This window comes from Bos indicus x Bos taurus, chromosome 27 (assembly GCF_003369695.1).
Source record: "Bos indicus x Bos taurus breed Angus x Brahman F1 hybrid chromosome 27, Bos_hybrid_MaternalHap_v2.0, whole genome shotgun sequence".
In the NCBI taxonomy this organism is placed as follows: Eukaryota; Metazoa; Chordata; class Mammalia; order Artiodactyla; family Bovidae; genus Bos; species Bos indicus x Bos taurus.
Window position 1 is genome coordinate 32,868,590 of NC_040102.1, and position 22,481 is coordinate 32,891,070.

The following is a 22,481-nucleotide window of genomic DNA, read 5'->3' on the forward strand; positions in this document are numbered from 1 at the left end:
TTAGATTTGTTCCATTTTGTCCAAAAGGGGGAAAAAAAGCAAAGGCAATCTTTTAAATTAAGACTTAATACAAATAATAATTTTTACTGCTTCACTGAGTTCACTCTTTGTCACCATTTTTAAGGGATAGCTCTGTGAATTTTGACAAATGCATATGATTATGTAAGCACTATCACAATCAAGGTATAAAAATTTAATCCACCTTTTAAAAAAAAAGGACTCTGAGGGTAAAATGGAAAAGTATTTTTTCATCTCTAAACCGCATTAAAATTACAGAAAAAGAACTGTGTTATTTTATTTTATTTTTTTTTGAACTGTGTTATTTTAAAAAATATTTTTATGAGCTCATTTGTATAACATATAGTTATGTCTATACGTATACATTCAATATTTCAAGTGTGTTTCAGTCAGTTGCAGTCATTCTTTTTATTGCTTAAATGATCTTATATTAAGCCAATGGGAGACCCTACCCCTCTTCTTGGGTTCAGAGTTCTTTTGACATGACCCATTGATATTTGACTGTTTCTTTGATTTCTGGTACAAGATTTGCCAGGCTTGTTATATAGCCTGTCCCAGATGTTATACTCAGCCATTCCATTAAGACATCTTGATTTTGTTTTGTTTTGTTTTAATTAGAGAATTTTATTTAGAAGCTATATGTGTCAGGATCCAGGTAGGAAAATAGAACCTATACTAGTTCGTTAGAATTTGATTTAGGAAAGTAGTTAAATGGGTGTTGGAGATCTGAAGAGGTAAAAAGAGAATATGGAAGTAACTCAGAAGATATGGCAGGGAACAACCTCAGTTCCTGGGGCTGGGGAATAAAGAGGGAGAGATTGTGGAATTAATAGAACCTGGAAACTTGGAAGAATGACCTGTGTCACTGGAACCAAGGAGGCACTGGCATTGGTACTTCCGTGGGAGTTCTTAGGAAACCAGAGGAGTCTGGAGACGGCTGCTGGCCGACACTGCCTGCAGGTTGCCGGGCTTTGCTGGCCTGGCAGTCGCAGAAACTGGAGGCAAGCAAGCACACAGGAAGGATCAAGTCCATTCTCCCCTCCTCTAAGCTGGTGCCCCCTATTGGCAGAATCAAACAGTAAACAAGTGATAAAGAGGAGTGTTTACAGACCTGATCCTGCATCTCAGAGCCAGCTACAGAATGCTGGGTTTGGAGTTGAGGGCCAGATGTTCAGTCAGTCGTATCCACCTCATTGTGACCCCACTGACTGTTGCACGCCAGGCTTCCCTGTCCTTCAGTGTCTTCCGGAGTTTGCTCAGATTCATGTTCATTGAGTTGGTGATGCTGTCCAACCATCTAATCCTCTGCCGCCCCCTTCTCCTTTTGTTTCGGTCTTTCCCAGCATCAGGGTCTCTTCCAATGAGTCGGCTCCTTGTGTTCAGTGGCCAAAGTATTGGAGCTTCAGCTTCAATATCAATCCTTCCAATGAAAATTCAGGGTTGATTTCCTTTAAGATTGACTGGTTTGATCTCCTTGCTGAAGGCTAATAGTTTTTAAGATCACTAGTACAGAAGTTACATTTGGTGTGAGGTGTACTGATTGCTATTGTGTTGTTATTGCTTCTAGACCTTTTAAATGAACAGAGTTATACAAAATGAGCATTTAAGATTTTTTTATTGACGTATAGTTGATTTTCAATGTTGTGACTAAGTATTTTAAAACAAAAATAAATGAGTTCATATTTGTGTTAATTTAAATTTAATGTCATTATTTTTCTTCTTAGATTGTATTTATTACTTTTAAAATTTTTTTCAGCTTTATTGAGGTACAGTTAACAAATGAAATTGTAATATATTGAAAGCATACAACATGATAATTTGCTATATGTGTATGTTGTGAAAGGATTCTCACCATCAAGAATTAACACATTCATTGCACCTCACATATTTATCTTTTTTTTTTTAATGAGAATACTTAAGTTCTATTCTCTTAGCTAATTAGCTAGTTTTAATCACTTACGATACAGTGTTATCAAAAAATATGGAAAGTTTCACAAATTTGCGTGTCATCCTTGTGCAGGGGGCATAATAATCTCTGTTATCATTCCAATTTTAGTATATGTGCTGCTGAAGTGAGCACTGTATTTATTACTTTTATATGAAATCTTGGTTTCTTAACAATATTAAGGTAATTACAAATACTCATATTAATTCAGTCTTGCAATAACATATAAAATAACTTTAAAATAATGCCAGGTTCCAACTCGGGCATGACAGCGTGAGGAGCTCTTGTGGGCCCAGTCCTCCATGAAACTGGTGAAAAATATTTTTAAAACAACCATATTAAAGTCTCTGGAAATCGTCTCAGGGAATTTAATTTAGCAAACGAAGAAACATTTATGATAGAAAATGTACTCAAACTCAGTAAGAGTAGTGAGATTCTGTGGGATCCTCCACCTCTCCCACCCCGGCTCAGTGATACAGAAACTCCATTCCAGACTGGATGGCAAATAAAACAAAGCTGCTGGCTCCCCAGGTCCCAGCCATCCTGGGAGAACAGCACGTCAGCATTGCTCATCTCGCCCCCAGCTACTGTTGCAGAGGCCACAGACCGGGCTAGCGCGGTTAGTAGCTGTGTTTCTACCCCAACCCTGACCCTCCCTGTGGAATGGGGGCTTTACCTTGAGCAGGACACCGGGGCTCTGATCACCCTTTCCCTGGCTTGGAGGCGAGCTGGGAAGGCCTGAGGTTCCTGTCTTCCCTCTTCCAGGTGCTCAGCTCTTAAAGCATGGGTGACTCACAGAAGCACACCCTTGTCCCCAACCCAACTGCAGAATGTGGCTCAGACATTTTTCTCTGGAGGCGGAAGCTGTAAAACCAGTAGGTCCTGATGTTTTCCCAAAGGAACTGACTTTATTTGCATCAGAATATGGCTAACCTGAAGCCTGGGGATGTTCTCAGAAATTTAGAGGTAGTTGTGAAAGGCAGTTGGGAGGAGATTGGTAGATTCATTGCAAATAAAGACTAAAACTGTAGGCTAGCCAGTTAGCTGGAGAGAACTGGGGGAAAAGATAGCTGGGAGGAGCCGATTGGAGTCAGAACACATTTCAGACACAGACTTTGGGAGGTGTCCCTTCCAAGGACCCCAAATGTGATTGGATTGGTTTGTGGAACAATTCACATCCCAGGGTCTTGTTGAAATAGTAGAGAAATTAGCTGGAAATTTGTGGAGTTTAACAGCTCCACAAATATTTATATATATTCAGTAAAGAAATTAAAAAGCTGCATTAGAAAATACTCACTGGCTGCAAAAGCAGTAAAGGAAGAATAGAGGCACAAAACCAAATATGAGATATAGAAAACAAAAAGTAAAATGGCAGATGTAAATCCAACTATATCAATAATAGCATCAACTGTGAATAGGTTAAACAGTCCAGTCAAAGACAGGGATTGTCAGACTGGATTAAAAAAAAAAGATTCAACTCTGTGCTCTGTGAGAGAATAGAAAAAAATATATATGTATTGATCTCTACCCCAGGTTTTTGGCATAGGTCTCTTGGAAACCCTTGTAATTTCCTAAGTCATAAGTGGAAGAAGCCAGTCACAATTTATACCACAAATCACATATTGTATGATATATGCTACCACTTCTATGAAGTGCCCAGAGTAGCCTATCTATAGAGATAGAGTAGTGGTGGTGCAGGGCTGTGGAATGGCAGACAGGAGGGTGTAGCTGATGGAAACAGTTTCCTTTTGAGGTTTGAAATGTTCTGCAATTGATTGTGGTGATGATCACATATATTGCTTTCGTATATTGGATATACTAAAAACCATTGACTTGCACAGTTTAAATGAGCAGATTGTATGGTAGTAAATGATGTCTCAATGAAGCAAGTAATAATACCTGTATTTTGACCAAGAGTTAACTCATGGGTGGAGTTTAGGTTTCTTTACAGTTTACCTGGTCCTTGGAATATATTCCACTGAGAATGTACAAAGTAATACGATTTAAAAGTCATTAGGAATAATTCTTTTTTATGTATGGTTATGTTTCCAACTGGATGTTTAGTTATCTCATCAGTTGATTTTTCCTGTAGTAAAAAACAACTCCGAGTTGTAGCTTAACAGCAGTGAATGTTTCCTGCTCACGTTCTGTGTGGTCGCTGCAGGGGCTCATCTTCAGGTCCTGGGCTGGGTTCAAATGACAGCTCCTATGTGGAATATGCTGGTCTCAAGGTGGAGGGCAGGGGTGCAAAAGAGTTATTAGAATTTGTGTTGACTTCTAAGTCCTTTATTTAACACCTGCATGCTGTCACTTACCCGTATTTCTCTGTTTTGCATACAAGGTTAAATTACATTTTTAAAATATGTGAATTTATACCTGTTCCTCCAGTTTACATCCACCATGCACAATTCATCTTCATCTTTTTCTAGTCAATATATTATCCTTTTCCATGTGAAAATACTGGTTCTCAGTAATACTGTTTTATTTATTGATTTCCTTTATTCTATAATACACACAAAATAGTTGAAAACTTAAAACACTAATATTACTGATAGCATGTTATTAATTTAATATTTCTTTGCATTTCTTTACCTTTAGAAGGTATACCGTTAAGGATATCCTTCAGAAGATTGTTGAAGAGTTACTTGAATTAATTTTTTTGTATATGTGTGGTTATCAATTTGTCAGAGTTTTTTTTTTTTTTTTTTTTTAAGATACAGTTTGAATTCAAACTAAAATTTTCACATAAGTTTAAGGACTATACGGTCTTTTGTTTAGCCGTGCTGGGCGGCTTGCAGGATCTTTGTTCCCCAGCCAGGGATGGAACTCGTGCACCCTGCAGTGGAAGTGAGGAATTCCCGGGCTGTGGGGGTTTTAAGTCATTATTCTTTCTGCTGTTGTTGATTATTTGCTTACGGTTTATCTACCTCCTCTGTGGCATGTAAACTCCGTGGGGCCTCCCCTGTTTGTCCACACACTGCAGTGCTTGGTTAATCGTGGGTCCTTGAACACATTTGTTGAAATAAATGAGTGAAACGTGTGTGTGCGCTGACGCTCAATCGTGTCCAGTTCTTTGCGACCCCATGGACTGTAGCCCACCAGGCTTCTCTGTCCATAGGAGTTTTCAGAAAAGAATACTGGAGTGGGTTGCCGCGCCGTCCTCCAGGAGATCTTTCCAAACCGAGGGATTGAACCCACGTCTCCTGCGTCTCATGCATTGCAAGCGGATGTTTTATCACGGAGCCGCCTGGGAAACCTCTTATTCCATTATTCTTGTATCCCTCATCTCCCATTATGAAAATACTAATTTCCAATCACACCAGTGTAATCATTCATTAGCAGTACCAACAATGTTGATAATTATTAATATGGTTACTGAAAAATTCATTTGGGGGAGTCTACAGACTATTTACCTCAGTTGTAATGTTGGTCAGATTACTGTGCTTTATACTCACTCGTAAGAATTTCCTTCTGTGAAGTTGTCTTATCAATTCAATATTTAGTGTTTATTTTATTTTGCTTCTTTTCAGGGATTTAAAAATACGTCATTATCTTTCATAATTATGTAAAATGTTCATAATTATTCTAAAGTCAAGTGTACAAAACAGGATGTATTTAGGGGAAGTCTACCTTGTGCCCCATAGCTTTGATTTTTAACTTTTTGTTATGAAACTTGTGACACATTCATTTTGTAAAAGTAGAGAAACTAGTGTAATAAAATCCTCAGATACCATCACTCATCTTCAGCAACTATCAGGTTATTGTTAGTCAAGTTATTGTTCATTAGACACCCAATCACTTGTCACACTGTTAATTATAGTAGTTTAAAAATAGGTTTTAATATTTGTTTAGGATAGTCTTGAGGGCAAGTTGGTATTTTAAGAGAGGCAATCTGCTCTACTAGGAGAAAGATAATTCGTGAAAGTTCTGTAGATGGTAAGAAGTTATGTGGTCCAGAGCTATCAGGAAGGATTTGGCCTTTTAATAGGGCCAAAGACAGTTCATTCACACATTCTGAGAAGACAGGGACAGATTGCTAACTTCAGAAAGTAGGAAGACAGTTTCTGTCTGAATGCTGCTTTGTGTGTGTGCGTGAAGGATGAGATAAAGTTACCAGTTGATGAGTGAGGGGTGTCACCATAAGAGGATGCTGGAGGTCTGAGGGGACAAGAAGGTGAAGTATTAGTAGTTGCTGTGCAGAGTGGGATGAACATACTGAGGAAGGGTGGTATGGTTGTTAGGCAGTGCTGAGTATCTGCTTGTGTGAAACCAGAGAGCTTGTGTTTCTCTCCACTGATACTTAGGTGAAGTGCAGATGGGAAGTCAGTGGGTAGTTGGTTTTTGCAGGGTGAGTACATCTGAGGGAGAGTGGTAAGGGATGAAGGTGTTGGAAAGCTGAGTAAGGAAGGAGAGAGGAGAGGGAGGGTAGAGAGGCAGTAAAAATGTGAGGGGGCTTTGGAGAATCAGTAGGAAAGGACAGAAACCAAGGACGTTCTGGGGATTTAGGTGTCGGTTCAGCATTGCTGGGGTGAGTCAGCTTCAACTCTTGTCTTTTCACTTCTTTTTAATTAAGATTCAAATTCTTTGTTAGAGAGAAACAACTGAGTCAAATGCCACTTAATTGGGGGAAGGAAGGTAGTTAATAATCAGAGGAATTTGCTTGATTGAGAAATCTGGTTGTTAGGGTGTGAAGTTTGCTCGTTTCTGTATTGCTCTAGTTGCTATATTATGTAAAGGAGATGCTACTTGCCCAGCTTGTATAATGTCATGTGGAATAACTGCATGCTTTGAAAACAAAGTGTTATGAAACTGGTAAGCAGTGCAGTTAAGCTCAGATGGTGATAATTAAATTCTCAGTGACTACAACTGCCAGTGAATTTCTTTGTGAGACCATATTTGAAGATTTGAAGATCCTATTTAAGCTTAAAATTAAACTATAAAGCTCAAAGTAAAATAGCTCAATTTATGGGATAAAAGTACATATATTAAAATAGCCTGAGAAGTTTTGAGTTGATCTTGTTTCTTATCAGACTATATTGGCTTATGCAAATGATTAGAGTGAAAGCTGTAGAAATTAATGTCATAGCTAGATTTTCTTCTTTGAGTGGTAATTATTTTACCTAATTTTCTGATACTGCTTGAGACCCTATGGACGGGCCCTGCCATCCATGGGATTCTCCAGGTAAGAGTATTGGAGTGGGTTGCCATTTCCTTCTCCAGGGGGTCTTCCCAACCCAGGGATCGAACCCGGGTCTCTCGCATTGGGCTGCCAGAAGAAAGCTTAGCCATAGCAGAAAGTAGAATGTAAAAAAACCTAGGGGTGTGGCAGGCAAAGAAGTTGAGTATTGAAGACGTTTGCATTTGAAGTCAAATTTAATAGTAAAAGACTTCCCTGGTGGCTCAGAAGGTAAAAGCATCTGCCTGCAATGCGAGAGACCCAGGTTCATCCCTGGGTTGGGAAGACTCCCTGGAGAAGGAAATGGCAACTCACTCCAATACTCTTGCCCAGAGAATCCCATGGACAGCAGAGCCTGGTCCATGGGGTCTCAAAGAGTTGAACACGACTGAGCAACTTCACTTTTCACTTAATAGTAAAATATCAACTACAAGTTGCAAAGCTGTTGAGATAAGTAAATACTACTCTTAACAATGGCAAAGAACTAATTGCGCTGCACTCATTAAATTAGTAGTGATGGGTTAGGGATTGGAGAGGGGTAAAGGAATTGAATGTCTCCGGTTTTGCTAATTGTCTGGACATAGTAGATATTATCATTTGTTATTGAATATACTTGGCATAATACACAAGAATAGTTAATAACTGCTTTGTTCTCGGACGCACAGTTTACCGTGTATCTGCATCAGTTTTAATAACGAGTGATTTTAGAGTGGGGTCCCATTGCTTTTTGTCTCTTGACTTTTTCCATGCTTACACCTGCCTCTATATCAGCTTTTCAGAATGACGTAAGGATGTTAGTAAAAGTGAATTTACTTTCCTTTTTTCCCTTAGGAGCAGCCACCATATCCTAGTTACAATTCTAACTATTGGAATTCTGCTGCCCGACCTCGGGCTCCTTACCCAAGTACATACCCTGTAAGACCGGAAATGCAAAGCCAGGTATGATCTGAAATTGATAAACTTTCTGAATTTTCTCTTGATGATCTGATTTATTTTCAGAACCTGTGGAGATTTTATAGTAAAGATGTGTGGGGTTTTGTTATGTAATGGAGTCTATCTTAATCATTTTAACATTTTTAACGCAGAGGTAGGGAAATATCTAGGCAGATACTATGTAAGGCAGAAGTGGCTTGACTCATGATAGATTATTTCTCAGGACCTGGAAACAACAAATGCAAAATGTACCTATTTCTAAAAATTTGTTACTTTATGGAGCTATAATTGACATATAATGTTATTATTACTTTTAGGTGTATAATGTAAAGATTCAGTATTTGTTTACTTTCTAAAATGATCACCACATAAGTCTAGTTAACATCTGTTACCATACATAGTTACAAAGTTTTGTTTTCTGTGATCAAAGAAGTTTTTAATGTATTGTTTTTGGCTGCAGCCGGGTCTTCCTTGCTACGCAGGCTTTCCCTAATTGTGGAGAGCAGGGTCTGCTCTCTAGTTGTGTGTGGCACGTGGGCTTCTCATTGCAGTGGTTTCTGTTGCAATGAACAAGCTCTAGGCTGCCAGGGCTTCAGTAGTTGTAGTTTCTGGGCTCAGTAGTTGTGGTGCAGGGGCTTAGTTGCTCTGTGGCATGTGGGATCTTCCCGGATCAGGGATCGAACCCATGTCCCCTGCAGGGGCAGGCAGATTCTTTACCACTGAGCCACCAGGAAAGCCTCTGTGATGAAAACTTTTGAGAAAAACTCTCTCAGTCAGTTTTTAAATGTAAAATGCAGTATCTAACTATAGTTGCTAGAGTACATGTTGCGTTCTGTGGTTTATTTATTTTATAACTGGAAGTTTGTACCCTTTGACCACCAACCCACTGCTCTACCTCTGGAACCACCAGTCTGTTGTCTGTATCTGTGAGTTGGCTTTTTTTGTTTGTTCGTTTGTTTTTTAGATTTTACACATAAATGAGATCACATAGTATTTGTCTGTGCATCACATTTAACTTAACGCCTTCGAGGTCCATCCGTGTTGTCCCAGTGGCAAGATTTCCTTGGTTTTTTGCTTAAATAATACTCCATTGTGTGTGTATATATCTGTCTCCCTTTTTTTCATTCATTCATCCACTGCTGGACATTTAGGCTGTTTCTGTGTCTTGGCTATTTAAATAATGCTGCAGTGAACATGGGGGTACTGATAACTTTTTAAGTTGGTGTTTTTGTTCCCTTTGAACGTATTCCCAGAAATGGAATTGCTGGATCATACGGTAGTTCTGATTTTAGTTTTTGACGCATCTCCATACTGTTTTCCATAGTGGCTGTCCCAGTTTACCTTCCCATCAGCAGTACACAAGAGTTCCTTTTCTCAGCATCCTCACCCAGTACTTATTGTCTTTTTGAGCATAGCCATTCTAGAATGGGTGAGGTGGCGTGTCACTGTGGCTTTGATTTGCATTTTCCTGGTGATTAGGGATATTGAGCACCTTTTCATGTACCTGCTGGCCATCTTGTATGTCTTCTTTGGGAAAATGTCTATTCAGATCCTCTGCCCATTTAAAAAAAGTTTTTGTGTATGATGGCCCATGGCTTGCAGGATCTTGGTTCCCCAATCAGGGATTGAAGCTGAAGTTATATTTATGTATCATATGTGTTTTTATGCTTTTACTACTTGTATATGCATTTTTATAGTACAATTTAACATTTTTAAAACATTTTATTTTAAAATATTATCAAGTTTTTAAACTTGATGTAAGTGGTTTCATCCTAGCATTCTCTTGCAGCTTGCTTTTTTTAACTCAGCATTGTTTTTCCCTTTTCTATTGTATGACATACGAGACAAGCATATCCCTACTGTGTGGAATTGGTGGGTTTGGGTATGTACATCTTTATTTAATACAACCAGATTACTTTTCACAGTGATTAGAGAGCCAAGAACTTCTTTATTTTCTTTGCTGCCAACCTGCTCTTCAGAAGATTTAAAAACTCTGAAACATCTCTGAACTGTGATCATTTGATTATGCTTAGTCATGGTCTGTAAGGATTGCAAGGCTAATACATGTTCTTCTGACTCTGATTGTTGTAATCATGCATGTTGTAGCTCTGATCTATTGACCCAGAGGGTACTTAGGAAAAGTATGGTAAACACACAGGTTTTCTAGTAATGATTGTGGTGGGGGTTTTTGGTTCGTTTGCCTGACTGGGGATCAAACTCTGTGCTGAGGCTCAGAGTCTTAACCACTGGGCCAGCGAGGAAGTCCCTGTGGTAGTTTTTTTCTGTTGTTGTTTGTTTAAAACCCTCTCATTGGTCACAAATGCAACTTGTTTTTCTAAAGCTGCTTTCCCCACATATCTAAAGGAGGAAAGACAGATGTTTCACATTGATTTTCTAATAAAGAAGATAATTCTCCTGACCTCTGGAAGATTTCACCACAGAACGCTGAGTGCCTGGGAATAGAAATGCTCAGAGAAAGACAACTGAAGTCTTCTTCATTCTAAATGTTCTAAGTTGAGAAATCATGATGCAAAAGGACTTTGGTCAGAACCTGTAATAACCTGTTCATTTAATTTAAAGGAGAACTGGATTGTCAAATATAGCTTATTAAGTACCGTGGTTTGGAGCTCTTGTGAGACAAGAATTGGACCAGTTCTATAAGTAGAGATGATGCTTGAGGAAATGACCAGTGGATGATGATAAACTGGGCAGTTCCAAAAGCAAGTGTCAGGAGAAACTCAAGGTGATGTTGACTGCTGATAATTATGAAGGCTTGGAGTCCTTTTGTGGTGAAGCTTTCCATGTTTTTCGAGATAACCAAAACAGGAGGAATCGTGGTGTTGCTAATGGAAAAGTAATTTTTCCCACTTGGATTGGGTCTGTTTGCTGTTGATAGTCATATATTACCAAATGGAAAGGGAATCCATTAACAGTGTATCACTTTCTGGGTGAGAGACCTGGCTACTTTTCTCCCCTTTGGATTCTACATCTATAAGCAGTCCATCAATTGTAAAACCAACTTTTGGAAGAAGTATTTCCTCCCGGATAATCTTCAGCTTGCAGTGAGACACCATATGGTGTGACAGTATTTTGACTTTCAAATGCTGAGTCATATTTACATTTACCTCTAGAACAAAAGCAGCACTTGGAATATGTTTTGAGTTTTAAGAGCTCCAGTCTCTTGATTTTTCTGGAATCCAGAATGAGATGTCTTACAGAAATTCAATGACTGTCAGAGATTTTGTTTAATTCTCCTTATAGTGGATCAGTTTCAGATTTTATCTGTTGCCATATCAGCTGACAGGTTTCAAATCCCAGCTTGCTGTCTTTAGATACAAGTTTCCCTTTATGAAAAAATTGGACTAGATGGAAGTAGCTATGGTCTGTGCAGCCCACCAGTTTCTAGACATACTTGGGATTTTGTGACATTTTTAATAGCATAATTTTTTTTCTATAAAAATAATACAACTTTATTACTAAATACTTGGGAAATAAAAGAGAGACAAGCCACTCTGTCATCATAATATGTCCATATTCTGGTAAATTTGTTTTCAGCCTTCTCCCAGTTATATTTATCCAGTTTTAAACTTATTTTACATATACTTTTTAATATTACTTTTTGGTTATCTTATGTACTTGTTACAGGGTGAAATAACAAGAACTCTTTTTTTTTTTTTTTAATAACGGAAATTTTCAAACATAATCCAAAGTAATGGGATAGCACAGTGATCTCCCATGTACCCCTTACTCAGCTTCAGCAAGTATCATCAATACATGGCCCTCATGTTTCACCCATGTCCTTAATGTGCTTTGAAGAAAATTCCGAATATCACATTATTTCTCTTGTAAATACTTAAGTATATATCTTTAATATACAGGGTCGTTTTTAAAACATTACCACAATGCCATTATTAAAGCTTAAAGAAATAAACACTAAAAATAATTCTTTAATGTCAATAGATGTCTGGTCAATTTTACAATGAATTTTAAGACGGAATAAAATTCCTTCAATGAATAGCCTATAACTGACCTAATCATTCCATCAGTGCAGGACGTGTAGGTTGCTTTCAATACTGCGTGATGGTGAATCATACTCTGATGAACAAATCCATGCTTATAACTTTTTCTCTAATTGAATCATTTCCTTAGGAAATGATTCCCTTAGGAAAAGTCCCTTAGGAAGGACTTCTAGAAGTTGAATAACGGTACAAAGTCACATTCTTTTTTTTTTAATCGTCTTCAGCTGTGTATGTTGTATAAGGGATTTTATTTTTTTTGGTGAGGGGAGTGTGCCCTGCAGCATGGGGGGTCTTAGTTCCCCCGCCAGGGATTGAGTCCATGCCCCCTGAGATGGGAATGCGAGGCTTAACCACAGGACTGCCAGGGAAGTCCCTGTCCCTCTTTTTGATGTGGTAGACTTGGAATCAGATTTAAATTTCATTTTCTTTAATCATTAACAACTGTAGAAGGTATCAGGATTCTACTCTTTTAATTGAGGTATAGTTGACATTTAGTATTCATTTCAGATGTAGAACATAATGATTTGATATTTGTGTACATTATCAAATGATCACCACAATAAGTCTATTTTATTATCACAAGCTTCTTCTTCTTCTACCTAAAATGGGAAAGACTGTCTAGTTTTAGAAGGATGAGTCCAGGAAAAGTTGATTTCATTTTTACCATCTTACAAGGTAGAGTAGAAATTAACGGAAAACCTGAAGGTAATCATTTAAAGTTTAGCTTTAGTCTTATTTGGATTACTAAACTGAGGATTCTAGGTATCAATAATAGTCTGGATAGCTGATATAAAACTGCAGGAAGCAGTATGTGAGGAATTTGTCTCTGTCCGCTGTAATTTGGGAAGCAGTGTGAGACAGTACAAAAAACAAGGCTTGGAATCAGATCAGGTTCATTTCCTGGCCTTGCCATAATTATACTAACAACAATGGTATTATAAAAATTATCAGTTATTGAGCATACCATGTACCAGACACTGTACTGAGCACTTTATATATGTCATCTCATTTAATTTTTACAATAACCCTGCAGAATAAGTTAATGATTTCCATTTTCCTGCTTGAAAAAGTAGAGAGAGTCAACACAAAGCCTGTGGCAGGGCTCAGTCTATCTCTGTGGTCTTTTTTTCTTTCTGTTGTATCAGGGTCCTTTTCTTCTTTCTTTAGCCATTCTCCCAGGTTTCCCAGAGCCCCTTTTCCAGTGTGTGGGGACAAGCTCCCTCCCGTTAGGTGTAACTGTCAGGTGTTCTTATGAAAATGGTTGAAAAGCACCGTTCTAAGGCCATTACTTCATCTTTCATCACAATATACCTTCCCACTGTTATAACAGGGACTGTAAAGTGATAATCAGTTTAATATATGTATACAATAATAATATAAGACCACCTCTCAAGGGTTGCTTAGGTAGTTGATATTTTCATTAGTTACTCATCTCCTTTCTTCCCAAAGTTCTCAGGGTGAGGGCATTTCAGCTCTTGTACTCATTCATCTCTTTTCTTCCAACTTTGCTTTTTCCAGAGTTTGAATTCTTACACAAATGGGGGATATGGCCCACCATACCCCACTGGCCCGGGGACAAATACTGCCTCGTACCCTGGGGCCTATTACACACCTGGGTATGCTCAGACCAATTACTCCACAGAGGTTCCAAGCACTTACCGTTCACCTGGCAACAGCCCAACCCCAGTCTCCCGTTGGATGTACCCCCAGCAGGACTGCCAGACTGAAGCACCCCCTCTTAGGGGGCAGGTTCCGGGATATCCTGCTTCACAGGTAAGCGCCCTTCTGTTGTCTTTTTAGTTTTTAACTGTTAATGAATGGTACCAAGTTTATTTCTCTGTTCACTTCAAGAGGTTAGGTTTATATTTTTAAATATTTTAGGAATCTCTGTTCACTTCCCAGGGAATTCTGTGCTGTGCTTCAGCTGTTAAAATTTAGGCTCTATTCCTTCTGAGCTTGACGGTCACCAAACCTGCCCCTGATATCTTTGGAACCAAGCTTTTGTAGGTTTGGAGAAGGTATGCAACTGTTTAGAAATACCCCAGTTTAATCCTGTAGCAGCTAAAGTATACACTGTTAAGCAGAGAGGAGGCAGCTCAGGATCTGTTTACGCTAGAATATTTTCATTACTTCTTTAAGTTTTTTTTAGCAATGACCAGCATATTTCCTTCCTCTCAACCCAGAACCCTGGAATGAGCGTACCGCATTACCCTTATGGGGATGGTAATCGTAGTGTTCCACAACCAGGACCCCCTGTACGACCCCAGGAGGACTCATGGGCGCCTCCAGGTGCTTATGGAATGGGAACCCGGTACCCCTGGCCTTCAGCTGCGCCCTCAGGACCACCGGGGAGTCTCTACATGAACGAGAGCACTTCATCGTGGCCTAGCAGTGGCTCTCCTCAGTCACCTCCTTCACCGCCACCCCCGCAGCCTAAGGTAGGAGACCTGCTGAACTTTGTTCTTTTAATGTTTGGGTAATCAAGAGAGCACGATATGGGATTTCTCTGCATTGGCCTGTGTTAAATGGGGGGACTAGTTTCAAAAAGCTGGTGGCCATCACCTACAACTTTATGTGGCCCAGTTCCCCCGCCTCCTTTTTTTTCTGTTTTAAAATAGACTATATTTTAGAGCAGTTTTAGGTTCATTTCCTTTTTTTTAAAAGACAGGAAAGTGCTCATTTTCTTATTAGTTGTAATACTATCTGAAAGTTAAAACCAGAGGTTAGATTTTGTTACCTCCATCTCCAGACAGAAGACAAAACCAATGAGAAATAGCATGGTTTTATTAAACTGTACACTTGAACATCATTTGCTTGTGGCCAGGTTCCTTTTTAAGATTTGTCTTCAGGTTTTCTCTCTTAAGGGGAAAAAGACTATCTAATTCCCATTTATTAAGTCACTGGTCAGATTGTGAGGTGATAAAGATAGATTATGAGGTGTTCATGATGATGACCTACCTCAGGGTAGATTCCAGCCTGTATACTCAGGAATTCTCTGCCTTTTATCTTTTCAGAGCTGTATTTTCCTCAAATGATTTAAGAGGGCTGTCCAGTTTTATTGGTGGGGAATCTTTTCATGTACCTTCCTGGTCAGGTGGAAGATGGGGGCTAACAAATCTGATGCTGATGGATTCCCATTAAAACAGCTTTTCTCCCCTCTCTGCTCTCCCACTCCAAGGACTCCTCCTACACCTACAGCCAACCAGATCAAGGCATGAGCCAGCACAACTTTCCTTGCAATGTCCATCAGTATGAGTCCTCGGGATCAGTGAACGATGACAGTTCGGAGCTTTTGGATCCCCAGGTCCAGTATAGTGCTGAGCCTCATCTGTATGGTAACGCCTCCCACGAACATCCCAGCACTCAAGACCAGGGTAATCATCTTGCTGAAGAGTGTTTATCTTCAGATGAAGGGACTCCCCCAAGCATTAAAAAAATCATACATGTGCTGGAGAAGGTCCAGTATCTTGAGCAAGAAGTAGAAGAGTTCGTAGGAAAAAAGACAGACAAAGCCTACTGGCTTCTGGAAGAGATGCTAACCAAGGAACTTCTGGAACTGGATTCAGTTGAAACTGGGGGCCAGGACTCCGTCCGGCAGGCCAGGAAAGAGGCGGTTTGTAAAATCCAGGCCATACTGGAAAAATTGGAAAAAAAGGGATTATGAAGGGATTTAGAACAAAGGGGAAGCCTGTTACTAACTCGACCAAAGAACTCTTGATTTTGGTTAATTACCCTCTTTTTGAAATGCCTGTTGACGACAAGAAGCAATACATTCCAACTTTCCTTTGATAGAAAGCTTGAAAAACTGGTAAAGGACTTGGAAAAACAGTTGGGTTATGAGTTGTTTTCAGACCAGTGAATGTAATAGAGAGCTCTCGGGTTATCGTTATTGCCAAGTAGACTCGCCCAGTGAGAAATATATGGGTGTCGTCGGCAAGCTGCTTCTTATCAGCAGGAGGGGAATTCACCTTACGTAACAGGCTCCTCAGAAACCTACAGGATAGACTGGATGTTCTTTGGACAGGCTCTGTTTTTTAAAACATCTGGATAACTTGTCACATTTTTGTACGTCGTAACTGCTTTCACCGTACACTTTGTGTGTAAATTACAGCTTGGACTTGAGCCCCCTTGGACCTCTGTTTTGTTTTGTTATTTGCAGGTCACAAATACAGTATGATTCTCTACTTCTTGGTATATTTTGTAGTAATATGTTTAATATAATTACTCAACAGACTGTACTGACAGCCAGATAGTACGGCAGTTCTGGATAAATTTGTAACCTTTCACCACTTGAATATATTGCACAGTGTAATGAGTTTCTGAGGTAGATTGTCTCCTTTTTTGTATAGGTTATCAGGTTAGAATTTTACCACTTGTATTTTTCTTATTACTATCAGAAGGTTAATTTGGAAATGGCATGCCTATAGGAATGAAAATGTGGGCATATTCTTTTTTGCTTTCTTCATTGTATTTGGATGAAGCTCCCTTTAAAATTTCCTTCCCCCTCCTTCATTATCTTTTTACTACAGCTGCTTCCATACAGGGCACATCTGTCATGAACACAAATGAACACAAATGAAAAACGCCATGCTGAGTAGAAACACTCACTGCAAAAGTAATAAGCACAACCATTTGGGAATGCTATTCTCCATCTAAAATAGTAGCTTCACCGTCAGGGTCGCTATGAGCAGACTTCAGCTCAGCTTATCTGCTCAGTGTACAGTAGGATATGCAGAGGGTAAAAGAGGATTCACGCTCTGGGACTGAATCAGCCACAGCCAGAGTGGGAAATTATATTCTTTTAAAGGCAGATGTGATGGTTTGCTTTGTTTCCCTAGAATAAATTGTGTAGACATATTGCCTGTTTTATAAAAAAGATGTTTACCACCACTAATAACAGCCACTTTGGAGCCAGGGTTAAGAAAGGGATACTGAAAAGGTCTTAGCTGGATTTGCTTGGGTGCTGGTGGTTGAGTCCCTCAGTCATGTCCGACTCCTTTGCAACCCCACGCACTGTAGCCTGCCAGGCTTCTCTGTCCATGGGATTCTCCAGGCAAAAATACTGGAGTGGTTGCCGTTTCCTTCTCCAGGGAATCTTCTCGACCCAGGGATCAAATCCATGTCTCCTGCATTGGCAGGAGGATTCTTTACTCCTGAGCCACCAGGAAAGCCCTTTGCTTGGGTAGCTAGCTCTAAGCTATTGTGTAGAAGAGACTTAGGTAGATAACTTACTTTTTATATCTGAAGTGAGTTCCAGTATATAATATGTTATTGGAAAAACTACTGTTTCTTAATAAGATACCTAAGTGATAATGTGTTTTCTTCCCCTCTTGACTGCCAGGCCTATTAATAAGAAAACAAATCTTTCAGCCATTTTCTCTCCTTATTAAAAAAAAAAAAATACAAACGTATGATGAGAACAATTAGAGTAAAAATAGTGATTGGTCTTAGGTTGATATGAGTGATTTTATGAGATAATATGGTGCCAATTTTATTCAAGGATTTTTATTTTTGGCCTAATATAGGAATGTTAAAAAAAGGCTTTTTTATGAAAATTTAAAAGTTGAAACAAATGTTAGAAGAGGGAGAACTTTAAAGCTCATAAACCAGTGAGACAATGACTGATACAGGCAAGAACACTATTTTTTAACTGAATGCCCATGATACCAGTTTCCCTGAAGTCTTGATTTATTTATATACACATACATATGTGTGTGTGTTTTTAACAGTTATTTAAAAAAATTTTTTAGATAATTTTAGACCTCCTGAAGAGTTGTAAAAACAGCAGTTTCTGTATACTCTTCACTAATGATCCCTTTACATTAACATCTTACATAACTGTACAACATTTGTCAAGTTAAGAAATTAGCCTTGATACAATACTATTAACTAAAGTAGAATTTTGGAAAGTAGAGATTGTCTTGGTCTTTTCACTAATGCCGTTTCTCTGTTTCAGGATCCAATCCAGGATCCTGCCTCGAATTTAGTTGTCATGTCATCATAGTGTCCTCTGATCTCTGACAGTGTATCCATGACCCCTGACGCGGTAATGTATTTCTGGTGTTACTAACCTTAGCCACTACCTAAGGTGGTGTCTAGAAATCGCTACTGTAAACTTCCTGTGTTTTCCTTTGTAGTGACTGAATGTTTGCTGGAGATAACGTGAGCTATGCAAATGTCCCGTTTCTGCTTAAACTTCAGCCCACTCATTTTTTAATCCATTGGCAGATCTTTCTTGTGTCAGTTACTACTGTGAGGTTCCAGTGTGACTTTGTTTCTCGAAGTCCTTCTGTATTTATTAATTGGATTCCTTCTTAAGGGAGGGCTATTGCTTCTGGATTTATAGTTTTAATTATAATAAGATATTCAGGATAAGTGGAGAAGGAAATGGCAACCCACTCCAGTGTTCATGCCTGGAGAATCCCAGGGACGGAGAAGCCTGGTAGGCTGCAGTCCATGGGGTCGCACAGAGTCGGACACGACTGAAGCGACTTGGCAGCAGCATTCAGGATAAGTACAGACTTAGAACTTAAAGATGTAAACCATGTTAAAATGATTCTAAATGCCAGTGTCAAGGAAAGGAAAACTAAATTGGCAGCCTCTTCCAGAAAATATAGTGAACGTAAGGAAAATTGGTGTTCATTTATTTGTGTGTGGATTTGATTCAGTTCTTGACTTAGTATTCACTCCAGACTGAATTCAAAATGTTTTTGATATTTCAAATCTGGACTTTTAAAAAGTGTCTAATATTACTTTGGGGATAATTTTTGTGAAAATCTTGAATAAAGTTACCCAGATCTGGCATGTTAAACACAACTATCTCTTTTTTATAATAACCACTATTGTTCCAAATACAAACGCCAGTATAAACATTTACACAAGTAAGTCCCGATGAAGTATCAGTGGCATGGGCTAGTCTCTACATTCTTGGTGGGGAATTCTTCCAAATGCTTTGAAAAATAGGGCTTTTAAAACTGATTTTTAGCTGGTTAAAAATCTTCCTACTGTTAGAGGTAGGAAGATTTTTAAGTTGAAGAATATAGATTAAATTGGCATTAAAGTTTTTTGGGGACGGATACTTGATGACTGGAGTTTTTCATCTTTTTTTTCTTTTTAAAAAAGTTATGAGTTTAAAGACTCAAATAATTCTATAGAAGCTAGCAATTTAAAGTTTATGAAAAGGAGCTCTCTGTCACACTCTCATTTTTCCTTCTACAAAAGTAACCACTTTCAACTGAGTTTTTTTAAGAAAATTCTCTTGATTTTTTTTAACCTTTTAAAAAAATTTGGCTGCACTGTGCAGCTTGTGGGATGTTAGTTACCTGACCAGGGAATGATGATTCTGTGGCCCCCAGCGGTGGAAAGCGTGGTCCTAACCACTGGACCACCAGGGAAATCCCAGTATTTTTAATAACACAGTTGTATTTCTCCCTCTTCATTTGTCAATTTTAGGCTGTTTCTACTTGTTTTCTATTGTAGAAGATGATGGTCTGGTCTCTCTGCTTCTGCCATATACACATTGCAGCCCTCCTCCCTCCAGTTTCTCCATCCACTTACCTGGTAGTTCTGTTGTTCGTTACTATACTATGTAATGCTGACCAGAGTTTATTCGTGTAGTAAACTGGTTACTTTGCCTGAACAACTCCTGGAATTGTGAATGAATGAATTTCCCTGGAATGAATCCTTTGTCTTACTTGGTTTGTCGATGATTTATGACTAATTTGACCTCAAACCCTCCATCATTTGTCTCATCTTCTCTTAAGATGCTCAGATATACGTGGTCAGTTTCAGGCTCCTGGACAAGCTGTGCTCTGGGGCCCTCTGACGGGAGAACGGCTGTGTTCCTGGTGCATACTTATTCTGGTGTCTTCTGTTCATCCTGGGGATTCTCTCCGCCTCTTCTGTTGGATTCTTTTTTTCCTGCAGTCTGTGTCTTTCTCTTTCTTAGTGTTTTCCCTCATTTTGGTCGAGCCTGTTCTCCAGTAGTTTTCTGAAAAAAAGGTGTATAGGAAATAAGTTTTTAAATATCTTCCATATTTGAAAAGGTGTTTTCATGATCCTTTGTTTAAAACTTGGTTTTTCTTCTTGGTAGCTTGTAGGCTATTTTTGTCCCCTCTGTTCTGAGTATTTCCTAACAGTATAACATTGGTGTGGGTCTGTTTTTGTCCATTTTCCTGGGCATAATTCATTCTGGAGACACCTGCCCTTAAGTCCTATAATATTTTCTTGGGTTTTTTGTTTCTCTTCCCCCTCCGCTACCCTCATTTCTATTACCTCTTTTTAGAATTCTTGCTGTTTCTGTTACGGATTTCTTAGCCTGGTTCTTTGACTTTTCACTTCAGTTTTCTGCCTTTTTGCTGTCTTTGTGGGAGATTTACTCCCCTTTATCTTCCAACTCACCACTGAATTTTACATTTCCACCTACCATATTTTTAGTTTCTAGAATTTTTTGTTCTCTATGTGATTCCGCTCTTATTTGTGGGGATCTTACAACTCTAAGAACATTAATGGTAATTTCTTGATATTTGTTTCATCTTGAATAATGAATTTCCTACAAATTGTTGTTCCCTTTCTTTTTAGATTGCCATCTTTTTCATGTTAGAGTTTTTTTTGAGATGTCTGTTAGTTCTTAGTTGTGTTTTTATACTGGACACCATTGTTGTTCACTACTGGAGACTCAAAATTGCCTCTAGAAAATGCTTCATGACTATTCTGTTTAATTATTTTTTCATACTCTTTCTTGGAAAGAATATCTGTTTTAAATGGAAATTGAGAAGGGAAGACTATCTGGATAATTTTTACTTCTCTGTGTGGCTCTTCTCATCACAAGTGGTGGACGGTTAGCACACAGTACAAAATGTGAGCAGAGGAGACGCCAGCTACTGAGAAGGGAGGATTTAGGGGTTTCTGAGATCAGAGCACATTTGCTCTAGCCAACTCTTTTATTTCACAATATACACCTTACCCTGGTAGAATGCCAAGAGTAGTGTTGCCAGATAAAATATAGGACTCTCAGTTACATTTGAATTTCAGATAAACAACAACTCATCTTCTAGTATCAGTGTGTTCCTCATATTGCATGGGACATAATGATACTAAAAATAATTGTTTTTCTGAAATCCAGATTAACTAGGGATATAGTCTCATCCCTCAGTATGGGTGGGGGATTGGTTCCAGTACAAAAACCATGGATGCTCAAGTCTCTTATATAAAAATGGTGTAGTAATTGCATAAAACCTAGGTTTATCCTCCCATATACTTCAAATCACCTCTAGATTAGTTATAATACTTAATACAATGTAAATGCTATGTAAATAGTTGTAAATACAATGTAAATGCTATGTAAATAGTTGCTGAATGTGTAGCAAATTCAAGTGTTTGCTTTTTGGAACTTGACTGAACTTTTTTTCTTCTTTCCAAATATTGTCAACCCATGGTTGGCTGAATCCGTGAATGTGGAACTCATGGATAGGAGTGCCAGTTGTATTGTATTCTTTCTTTCTTTATTTTTTGGCCGTGCTGAGCAGCTTGTGGGAATCTTAGTTCCCACCAGGGATTGAAGCCCAGCCCTCAGCAATGCAAGAGTGGAGTCCTAACCACTGGACTGCCAGGGGATGTCCTGTATGGTATCTTTTTAATTAAAGTTTTTGTTCTGAGGTAATTTGTTAGTTCACAGACGAACTAACTCTGCAATAATGCAGAGCTTTCCTGTGCCCCTTACACAGTTTCTTCCAATGGCAACATCTCACAGAACTTCACCGCCACGTCACCACCAGGATGTGGACATTGATACGGAACAAGATGCAGAACAGTCCCGTCGCCACCGCCGTTCCTCCTGTTGACCTTTCACAGCCACCCCTGCTTCTCCTTTCCCTCCACACTAAATCCGTGGCAATCACAAATCTGTTCTCCATTTCTGAATTTTGTCATTTTGAGAACGTTACAGAAATAGAATTGTATGGTATGTGATCATTAGAGGTTGGGTTTTTTGCCCACTCAGCAAAATTCTCTTGACATTCATCCAAGTTGTTTCCTGTATCTGTAGTTCTTTTTTATTGCTAATTAGTAGTTTGTGATATGGATGTACCTTTGTTCAACCTTCACCTGTGGAAGGATATCTGGGTGGTTTCAGTTTAGGGCTATTATGAATAAAGCTGCTATGTACATTCATGCACAGGTTTTTGTGTGGACATGGTTTTCATTTCTTTGGGATAAATGCCCAGGAGTGCCATTCTGGGTCATACGATATGTGCATGTTTAATTTTTTAGGGGACTACCAGACTTTCCTAAAAGTGAGGTTGTACCATTTGCATTCCCACCAGCAGTGTGGGAGTTTCTCTGTATGCTTGCCAGCATTTGGTGGTGTCAGTTTTTTATTTTGACCATTCTG

At 38.9% G+C, this 22,481-nt stretch overlaps 1 protein-coding gene and 1 non-coding gene across 2 annotated transcripts in view; one reads left to right on the forward strand and one right to left on the reverse strand.

Moving 5' to 3' along the window:
- Nucleotides 1–22,267, forward strand: part of BAG4 (BCL2 associated athanogene 4) — a 30,878-nt gene extending 8,611 nt beyond the window's left edge. The window contains exons 2-5 of the mRNA XM_027530161.1: nucleotides 7,971–8,078; nucleotides 13,610–13,864; nucleotides 14,275–14,529; nucleotides 15,270–22,267. Coding sequence (XP_027385962.1) covers nucleotides 7,971–8,078; nucleotides 13,610–13,864; nucleotides 14,275–14,529; nucleotides 15,270–15,755 — 1,104 coding nt within the window. The 3' untranslated portion in view covers nucleotides 15,756–22,267. The remainder of the gene's footprint in view (nucleotides 1–7,970; nucleotides 8,079–13,609; nucleotides 13,865–14,274; nucleotides 14,530–15,269) is intronic.
- On the reverse strand, nucleotides 1,994–2,098 carry LOC113885105. The gene has a single exon (XR_003509146.1). It is a non-coding gene; the product is annotated as a U6 spliceosomal RNA (small nuclear RNA).
- Nucleotides 22,268–22,481: the final 214 nt, after the last annotated feature.